The sequence below is a fragment of the Lepisosteus oculatus genome, chromosome 2, assembly GCF_040954835.1.
Source record: "Lepisosteus oculatus isolate fLepOcu1 chromosome 2, fLepOcu1.hap2, whole genome shotgun sequence".
NCBI classification, from domain to species: Eukaryota; Metazoa; Chordata; class Actinopteri; order Semionotiformes; family Lepisosteidae; genus Lepisosteus; species Lepisosteus oculatus.
The window spans coordinates 8,252,368-8,262,944 of record NC_090697.1 but is presented as its reverse complement, the minus strand read 5'-3'; the positions used below and the strand labels follow the sequence as shown (position 1 = coordinate 8,262,944).

The 10,577-nt window shown below is 41.0% G+C and overlaps 1 protein-coding gene across 1 annotated transcript; it reads right to left on the bottom strand.

Annotated features, from left to right (window-relative positions):
- Positions 1-387: 387 nt before the first annotated feature.
- cnr1 (cannabinoid receptor 1) lies at positions 388-10,213 on the bottom strand. The gene is made up of 2 exons (XM_006626149.3): positions 9,830-10,213; positions 388-5,493 (listed from the first exon to the last, which is right to left on the bottom strand). The coding sequence occupies exon 2, from the start codon at positions 5,440-5,442 to the stop codon at positions 4,021-4,023; it is 1,422 nt and encodes a 473-aa protein (XP_006626212.1). The 5' UTR covers positions 5,443-5,493; positions 9,830-10,213; the 3' UTR covers positions 388-4,020.
- Between the last annotated feature and the right edge of the window lie 364 nt (positions 10,214-10,577).

Sequence of the window (10,577 nt, the reverse complement as noted above, 5' to 3'; positions counted from 1 at the left end):
TTATCCTGATTTCTGGCTTTACATCACAAAAACCAGCAATTTCAATAAGGGTGTGTAGACTTTTTATATCCACTGTATTCAAAGATTATCATTTGGGTTTATTTGCGGACCGTGTTCTCTCATCATCAGTAGAATAATGAAACCAGTGGGATTTAAGATGTAAACAGGCCCTGTGGAATAAGAAATCGGGTTTGTGAGAGAAGAAGTGTTCCCAGACAAGAATAAAAACACACTTGACGGATTCAACAAGCAATGCAGACAAGCATATTTTCTGGATTCTTGCATTTTACCACAAATACCAAAGTGAACAGATTGTGTGGGATGATTTGCAGTTTACATCTTTATTTTAAAATAAGAATTTCTTGAGAGAACTGAGTACAGAACATCTTCAGTATTGAACAGTTGTGACTTTATTCAAAGGTTGGGTAACAGACTACATTGTATACGGCACGCATGTCCAGTGGATGACGGCACATTTTGTTTTCTGACAGATTGCTTGACACGCAGCCTTATCACAGAAGCCACTTCACATCAGGAGTTCAGTTTTAAGACTCACGACAATAACAGGAGCAGGAAAATGTTGATTGGAACACAGTTCTGAATAGATTCACACCAAGTTAAATGGTTACAGAACAAGAAACTGCTAGACTAGCTATTTCAAACCTAATATTCTACCAGGGTGAATAAACCTTTGTTCATGACATTATTTAAAAAGCATTTCTGGATACGTCCAGATCCCAGCTGATATTCAAGCAGGTTTTCTCTGCGAATAATGCAAAGCTTGCTTCTGTTTGTATACACAAGGCTTAGAAGCTCTGTCTTGGGTTGTTTGGTCCTTGTCTACATATCTAAATTCTCCGAACCACAGCACTCAAGAAGATTTTCTTCCCTTGAAATAAAATATTTAAACAATATTTAAACAATGAAGTAAGGTACAATGTTTTTTTTAATGATATTGTTTGTACATAAATAAATACCCCAGAAAATCTGATGAATTGTAACGGATAAAATACAGTCACAAACACGGGGCACTGAAAGCTACTTTGCACATTACTACACAAACATTTTAAAGTACAATGGTGTGACCAGCACACCACATCAGAATTGAATTCTCAGCAGGACTTGTACACAGGTGACAGCACGTAAAACAAAGGTGTGCATGGTTTGCCAAAGCAAATCAGTTGTATAAAGTGTTTTCTTGATTAGAACAGTAGTCACCGTTCACGGCATTGGAACAATGCTCTTTTTCTGTTGTCATTTTGTAAACTATATTCCGTATAATACTGTACAAGATCGTTGAAAATACATTTCTACAATACTCTTGTTCTACAAGTGCTCTCACAGTAAGAAGTTGTAGAAATGACAGATACAAATTTGACCATGTAGCTGTTTGGAGTCCTCAGTTCTATGGTGGTAACCAGTTAACAAGAAATCTTCGATGTTAGGGGTAAACATTTCGCTAAAAATCCTTTTGGCTGGTCTGAAGCTATTTTAATGAAGTATAAAAAACCATGGTAACACTTTAATTGACAAAGACTCCCTCTTTTCTTTCAAAGGCTCCTGCATATATTGATATTCCTGACTATACCCTATGTGGTGCGACCCACATATTTATTGTTGTTTTTGTTCAATGAATCGAAAACCCCGAACCATTAAAAATGCAATAATGTTTTCACATCTAAAAACCTTTGTTCTGTTGAACCATTCCTTTTCTCAGAAGTAGTAAAGCAGATACTGCTTCTTCCTTATAACTCCTGGTTCATGGCTTCAGTTCAGTTTAGGGGCACCTTTTTTTGGTGGGCTTGCATGTTCTGCCTATGTACTTCCGAGTTTACTGGAAATTGGAGATTTTCTTTATATGTTTCTTTTACAAGAAGGGATTTTTACTCCTGGTCCTAAAGTACCCAAGGGTCTGCTGGTGTTCTTTGCAAATTAGCGTATGAAGTAAAAGTTTAAAGCGAATGGATCATTTGAACAGTTAGTAATTCTTATCCTCCAAAAGCTGGTGACTTCCAGTTGTGTATACATTGACTCAGGAGCCCTGAAATCACCAACTGTTTAAGAATTAGAGAATTCAAAAGGTTTGTTTAGCGAACTGTAATACAATTAAGCTTAAGGATTAATTTATTCAGCAAGAAAAATTAACGCCGAAATGAGCCTGCCCTGTCCAGCACACAAAGGTCCCTGTGTATCTCTCCACCCAAGTGCAAAAAGACGGCTTATTCCAAGAAGGATGCCCCATTTTCAGCGAAAGACATTTTGTCCAGTTTTTCCCTCTATTTGGCTCGATCAGAGGCTAGCTTGTCTTGGGAGATTATAGTGGTGTTACACACCAGTTATCAGTGATGCTGCACTTCCTTGGTGAAGTCAGATAATGGCTATCTCCCCGTCTACAGCCTTCCCATTATCAGACAGCACTGGCAAAGCAGCTGGAATGAACTTGAGTACGTCACTCCAACCAGTAAAACACCTTAACTGTAATGATCTGAGCCACTGATAGGCAAGATGTGATCCAACACAGAGTACTACAGTACATCCTTACTTACAGAATGTGTCAATTAACCCCGATTCTGTAAATTATTTTAGAATTAATTAAATTAAAGATATTATAGTAGTTCAGGTGGGTGGCTGCTGAAAAGAGAAGAAAGGAAACTCAAAGCCTTCTTCAGGTGCGGAGTCAGGTGTCACGCCTGAAGAAGGCTCCACGGCCGAAACGTTGTGTTTTCTTTCTTCTCTTTTCAGCAGGGAATAAACCTATTACTTGTTCCTTTAAAGATATTATGTTGCATACATCACAAAAACATGTCCTTTAAGAACATGTCTGGACTGGTTAATACTGCAGGTTGTTGTAGCTTAGAGTTAAAAGCCTCTTACAATCGGGAATGTTTGTTAAAATTAAATAATTAGTAAGTGGCTAGCTGATAATTAAAATTTAGACCAAGTGTACCATGAAGAAAAAATGAAACCACAAATCCTGCTTTGACTTAGCTTCTCAAAACCCCAAATTAGAAAAGCCATTCAGTAGAACTCAAAGATACCTCATTGAGAGAATTCAGCTAGCCTGTACCAAGTATTCCACTCAGAAATTTTCTTGTTTGACTCAGAAGACTTTATGACCAGGCATGCAGGCAAAAAATAGTCTTGTTCTGATATTTGCTGAGAAAACTCATAAAAAACAATCTACGTCTGAACCATGTCATAGTCAGTCTAATTTAGTAAAATTCCCTAACTGCTAATCTGGCTTCTTGTTAAGGAGTTCCTATTAAACGTTGTCAAAATATTGTGCTTTCCTCAAAGAATACACCGTTAAATCTATCACAAATTATGGTGTATTGTAAAAGCTGCATTGTAACACATTCGCTTACTTTTGTTAATGTCCTTCACATTAATTTAATCCCTAATGAGACGATACATTTATATACAAACCTAGACCCAGTTAAATTTAAACCATATCTGAATTTTTGTACAGGTTGAAAACAATGCAAAAGTGTTTTATACATAAGTGGTGTGACTGCAACTAAATATATACAAATGCTTAAATGATACATATCTACACTGTTTTTGTTTCTGTAATCCTAGTAAAGATTTCTATAGCCCCTTGTCCCATGATTAAAGATATAAACTTTGCCTTTCGCGAACACGGTCGTCTTCCACAAAGCAAAGTATGGTACTGCAACTGTACATTGAGACTCTCTGAGAAGAATGGTGCAAATTCATTTTAACAAATGCTCAGCACTATTTCACCCAACACAAAAACCGGGACCTATCCCACATGCCTGTTTTTCACATTCCCATTTCATGGACAATACTTTCTTGATTCCCATTTGGCACTTGGGAAAAGTTAGAAGCAAAAATGACAGACGAAAACAACGCTTTTCACTAGACTGGTTCATGTTGCATCCCCTTTGCAAAATGTAATTTAATGCAGGTCAAATTTTTTTCCGTGCAACATTTAAACAGCTGTTGGGGGGCGGGGGGTTGTTAGCACAGGTGAATTCAGAGACGTCCTGAGAAGGCAACTCAGACTGCTTCGGCAGAGGTTTCGGTGGAGACAGACATGGTCGCTTTGGCAATTTTCACAGTGCTCTTCACACAGCTCTCTGCCACTTTGTTGGCACCGTTGTGTGCGTTCCTGTTCTGGCAGTCAGACTCCACGCTGTTGTCCAAGGGCTGGGCGGAGCTCTTGCAAAGCTGGAAGGTGGTACGGAAGGCGTGCCGCAGATCTTTGCTCCTCAAGGCGTAAATGATGGGGTTCACCGTGGAGTTGAGCAGGCAGAGCATGCTGCAGAAAGCGAAGATGGTCTTGATGAAGTTATTCATCTTCCAGAAGAGGTCGTACAGCATGATGGCCAGCAGGGGGCCCCAGCAGATAATGAGGACCACTAGGATAAGGACCAGGGTCTTCGCCAGTCGTATGTCCATGCGGGCCTGGTCCGGCCGAGTGAGCTGCACTTTGGTGCCGTCTGAAGAATACACAATCATGCTTTTCTGAGTCCCGCGGCTGAGCATCCTCACAGCGTGGTGGTGCGCCCTCCACAAGATGTAGACATACGCATATATGATGAAGAGGAGCAAGATACTGGTGACCCCTATCCAGAACATCAAGTAGTTTTCATCAATCAGGGGGAAAATGTCGGAGCAGACCGAATTCAGTTTCTTGCAGTTCCAACCCAGCAAAGGGAGGACAGCAATGATGATCGAAATTGCCCACATCATGCAGAAGGCGATGACAGCCTTGGTCTTGGTGACAATCCGCTTGTAGGCCAGTGGCCTGTGAATGGAGATGTACCTGTCGATGGCGGTGAGGAAGAGGCTCCCGACGGACGCCGTGAACGAGGCGGTGACGCCTCCCAGCTTGAACAGGAACACGTTGGGGCCGTCCTTGCGGTGGAACACGTGGAAGTCGACGAAGCTGTACACGAAGATCACGCTGCCGAGCAAGTCCGCCACGGCCAGGCTGCCAATGAAGTGATAGGAGGGGCGGTTGCGGAGCGTGCGCGAGTGCAAGATCACGCAGAGCACGACCAGGTTCTCCAGGACGGTGAACGTGCCCAAGGTGAGCGCCATCACCGCCACGGCCAGCTGCTGACTGGGCGTCAAGATCATAAAGCACTCCATATCCATGAAGTTCTCCCCACACTGGATGTTGCCTTCTTCGTCCATGTAGGTGGGGGTACTTCTGTTGGAGTACAGGTCAGTGATGTTTGTTGGGTAGAACGGGATGCCCTTCAGAAAGAGCTCTTCATCGGCCGGCACCTTGCCCTGGAAGGAGTTGGTCCTGAAGGCGGAGAAGGGCAGCTTCTGCAAAGCATATCCATTCTTGGCGAGGTCGAGGCTGGCGCTGGGGTCGTCATAGTGGACGTCGTTGGAACCGAGGTACTGCAGCCCGGTGGTGATGGTCCGGAAGGTGGTGTCCGCTACGCCATCCAGAACAGACTTCATGGCTGGTTGTGTCTGAGGTACGCCGAGAACCCGAGATACTGTCTAGGACACCTGAGAAAAGGACAGAACAGACATGGCAATTGATATATTTATTCTGTTATTAATATTATTTGGCTGTGTGCAAAGTAGTTTTTTTCTCATTTATTTTAGGAGAGGAATGGTTACTTGCAAAAGTCTTTCTTTTAGGACATGCCCAGACAAAACTCTTTACTATCTTCACATTTGCACCTTAAAAAGTGCTTGAAACCTGAGTTCACAGGCATTTTGTTCTGAACCGATCGGAAAACAAAGCTTAAAACCGGACGCAAGCACTTGGTAAATTAAACAATATCCCCCCCGCCTTCCTAAAGATATTTTCTGGATTTGCCACGACTTGGTTTCACATGAAATATTTCCTAAAGTAAGATCTTGAGAAGTTACCCTGTTGATCAACATACTTACAAATAATGATTAGAATCTGGAGGGCTAAGAAAAGGTGTAGTTCGGACTTCAAATTGTGGTTTGAAAATTCTTTTGTACTTTTCTTTTGCGTTGCCCATTAATATTCCATTAAATGTCACAGCTGGGGGGATGGAGACCATTCATTTTCTATATTTGTGCAGGCAGATGACTTGCTTGGGTGTACAGACTTCAATCAGTATTAACCAGCTGACACTGGGGCAGATGTCCTTCAGACACAAAGGGCAAAGTCACAAAGCCTTTTGCTCCTGTGAGCAGTAAACCATCACATGCTTTATAGACTTAACTGCTATTTCTTTTCAACCCCGTGTCCCCGTGTGGTCAGTACCTTCCAATTTGCGCTTGATTATTTTAAGACCCCTCCATGGGATCGGATCTCGGCAGTGTGAGTAAACATAGAGTAAGACAGCTTATTCTGCCTAACAAACTTTGTCAGAAAAAAAAAAACGGCACAACCATTTAACAGAAGGACAGAAGGCAAAGCTGAATGTCCTGGAAAAAAAGCGATTAAAAAAAAATATTATGATCATGCTGTTTTGAATACAATATATTCAGTAAAATAATTCTGAATTATTTTATTTTGTGAGGGACATTTTTAACCCGTATTGCGTGAAAAAAGAGTGGGTCAGATATTGACCGTACTGCACGTTCATCATATTAAAACTGTATTACTCCCTAGGCAACAAGGCTCAGACAATACCACTTCACTTTTGCTCATCTCGTTATGCACAGGGCAGCTCCATCCTTCCTTCTACTTGACTCTTTGGCAGCCTGGCAGTCCTATCCAATACTGGAGTGGGCTACACTTCTCTCACTTTATACCATCATTGTTAAGGCATACAACTAATTGAAAGGTTGAAGCTCAGATGAAGCTCAGATAAAGCATGTGGGCGCACAGAGGAAAAACAAATGTAGCATCTTCTAGATGTAAATGTGAACTGCAGAAGCTAAAAAAAGAAAGAAACAGCTGTGGCATTAGAATATTTGCTAGCCATCATATAACCCGAAGTGCATTAACTCCTAATTGTGTATTAATGCCCGCGATAATTCAGCAAATGGCTTTTGAGCCGATGATTATGTCCACTGGGCTGCGCAAAGCCACAAGCTAGAGACAGCTGGTTTACGATTCAATACGCACATTAACCACAGGGGGTCACGATTTCCTAAAAAACAATTCAGGAGCAGGAAAGCTCATGAAGCCTTAGCAGTAGTGATACGGTACAGAACAACTGGAGAGGAAATAGGAACAATTCTCAGAAATGTTAAAATATGATTATTTACATTTTCAAATATTCTGATCTGACTTAGGTTGTTGCCTTCCAAAACTATTATTATTTTATAGAGGAGCTGTATTGGTTATCATCGCTCCTCTATTCCACAAGTCGACATTATCCCAGATTGGATAGGCTCTACATGATTAAATTCACATTCTCAGGACATTTTGTGTTTGGCGTTTTGTTAAAAATTGGTTTAAATAAGTAAAAAGAATATTAATAACCATCACCATTTACCATTCACCACTAACCATTTACTTGTTAAATAGGTCATTTTCTCCAGTAAGATGTTTGATGTTTCTTGGTTGTGTAAAACAAAGGTGATTCGCACCAGCGCCAGATTCTAACACTGAAAAAAAGGTTGGGCCATACACCTTTCTAAACCGTAAAGATTTGGGAATACAGATCTGAGGCTCTGAAGTTACAAAATCATTTTTCAAGTGCCTCGGCGCTACAGTTACTCCGACGTACCGTGTCAAGTTCTGAGTAAAGTCCGTGGCGAAATAATCATTAAAAACATTTCAATGCCAAATGGATTGTTATCGGAATTCCAATTAAGCCCTGCTTAACCTTCTGTGAAATTCCTAAACGAATATTTTTCAAGTGCTTTTGTTCGTTTGAAACCCGATGATCCATGGAACGAATTACATTAAAGAGGTACAGAATAAAATCTGTTCGCGTTTGAATGCACTCTAATTAGAAAACTAGAGGGACAATTGCGTGACTTTAATAGGCACAGTTTTAGTTGGGGCTATTGGTTAGACGCCTAGTGTTGTTTCATTTTTTGCATTTTCTTTAATGAAACCGCTGGCTGCACGCTTCTCAGTCATCAAGGTGTCGTTGCGACTATCCCTTTTGTCACGTTTCATACTTCGGGTCTTTGATTAACTTATCAAACGCTGGCAGCCCAGGCTACTACCTCCTACAGTCTGGTAAGATTTCAACGTCGATGCAAGAAAATGATATTCATTTTCTTCTTAAAATAATAACAAGAAAGCACATTGAAACTGGTTATCTTGTATTCATATTCTCACGGGGCGACAAGATTGATTTGCCTAATATATACATGTAAGATGTTATCTTGAGACACGACGCTGTTTAAAAATCGTGGTAGTTTAAACATTCTCGAGAACACTTACGGCAATAACCAACGCTGTCTGCATGTGAAATCTGTACCCTACGGTACGTAGTGATGCCAGTACGCCTGTACGAAAAGACCTAAAGGTCAAGGTTATACTGTAGATCGCGGGCTCACCGGGCCTGGAGACGACTTAAAAATAAAACACTTTCACGGTGATCTGCATATTGGTTGTAAGACTGTTAATGCCATTTTTGGCCAATGTAGTTTTCGAACTCACAGGAGACTTTTTATGTGCGTGGTTGTCTGAGATTTGGATGCTAAGCAATCTACAGTCCAGCCTACAAACCTCCTTTTCTTACTAAGCTTTTCCGTGTCAGGTGGAAGCAGCGATCCGCGGCTACCGCGACTATTAAGATAAGGTTAACGGCTGTACCTTTGGTCATTATTCCTTACTCATGGAGTCAGTAGTACCCACATGTTTGTGTTTAAATGCATTACTCCGACAGCTGTTTGCGATAACAGCTCGTACACTGATTTTAAAAAGCGTTGCTCCTTAAGCGTTGCTACCTGTTATGCTGATGATTCAATGGGTTGAACCGTTAATGGTGTACAATAGTAACGATCACTTTTACTAGAACAATGCATCTTCCGCTCAGTAGTGAGGAGATTTTGTACTGATGTGAATCGGATTTGTTCGATAGTCCAATTAGTAGAATTAACGAATTATTTCAAGTAATAACGTTTATCTGCACCCCACAGCCTAGTTGCGGGGATCGTGCACATAAACGATTTCGTGACAATAGAATCAGGACCATGTGGAGTTTGGCAATAAAGTCGTGATAGGACTATTATACAGTAGGCAGAGGAATAAGAAATACCTGCAGTTCAATCATGAATCAGGAACACTGAAATGACAGAAGTATTAAACTTTGAAAAGATGACATCATGCAATGCTCTGAAGGATAAATGCTTTTCAAAATGCCCAGATCTGTGGAAAAAAACACAGTGGTCTAACGCTGGGAAACGAGAATTGACGGGATTGCTGCAGTTTGCCGAATTTGACGCCTTTGGTAAACCTTGAAATTCCGAGTGTAGTGCCATTCATTTCCCAAGACTGACGAGCATTACATTTTATTGATTATCTAGCCTGCATTTTTTAATTAACGTAATTAATAGCAATTGAATTGGAAACCATGATGTTGTTTTCTTTTTTTCCCCAAAGACACCCTAAGATTGAACACCAGATATGTGTTTCCAATACTGCTGTTCCCAATTACTGCATTTCCATTCCCAACACGGCGTTTTAATTTCCATTGCATTCCCCAAACGCATGGACATCAACCCACTGTTTATTTATAGAGCGGAGACCAAGGTAATAGCACCGTCTCCGATTACAACTATCGGCACCGAAAAAGCAACAGATCATTTTATAAATAAGCGGAGCATCAGTTGTCGGATAATCACAAGTAACCTGCTTATATTTGCGCTTCTTGGAATGACTGGCGAAGTTGTACCGCACACAACAGAGAAATGCTTTGAACAACATGGCATTAATTGCAATCAATTACATTACCTTCACATTGTTTGTCCAGTTGTATGGAATTCTCGCAAACCGATGATAATCTGGCATTAATCCAGACACCATGTACAGTCCAGAATGCGGGTTCTTTAATTTCCTGCGATTTTGAATTGTAGTATTGCAGTGGATCTGTTTCTTAGTATAAGTATTTGCCTTTGCCTTGGTTTTGCAAAGTGGCAGAGCTGGTCTCGCATGTGCGCCTCGCTGAAACGGGCAGCGTTGCTACTGCAGTCAATGTCTGATGTCTTGTTTCTGCATATTTATGAGGCAGCGCTGTATAGTAGGCTACATCACGTGCTGCAAACTAGAGACACATCCCGGGAGCACACACTCGGAAAGTTTTTACTCACACAAACAGACGGCAGCCAGACTGGACAAGAAGACAACTGTACGAACATGACAATAACTCTGACACACCAGTGCTGCCGGGACAGAAGGAGCTCTGTGTAGCAGCTGTGCTCTGTAACATTGTCCCAATATGATTATGCGTTCATGCTGTCTATTAATCAAAGGGAACCCTTTTTTAAAAAAAATAAATCATTGTAACGGACCGTACAATAACACTGAAAAAAAAAGAAAAGAAAAATCGATCTTTAAATGAATGAATTTTGATTTTTCAGCATGAAATCTTTTATTGTGTCTAAGCTGACGGAATACAGTAATATAAGTGAAGTTGAAGTGCTTTGAACGATATCACGTGCTTTTACGGCAGCTTCAATGCATGAACTGGACACATCCTAAA

Bases quoted from the DNA above. Each gene is read 5' to 3' on its own strand.
- cnr1 (XM_006626149.3), bottom strand. From the start codon at position 5,442: ATGAAGTCTGTTCTGGATGGCGTAGCGGACACCACCTTCCGGACCATC.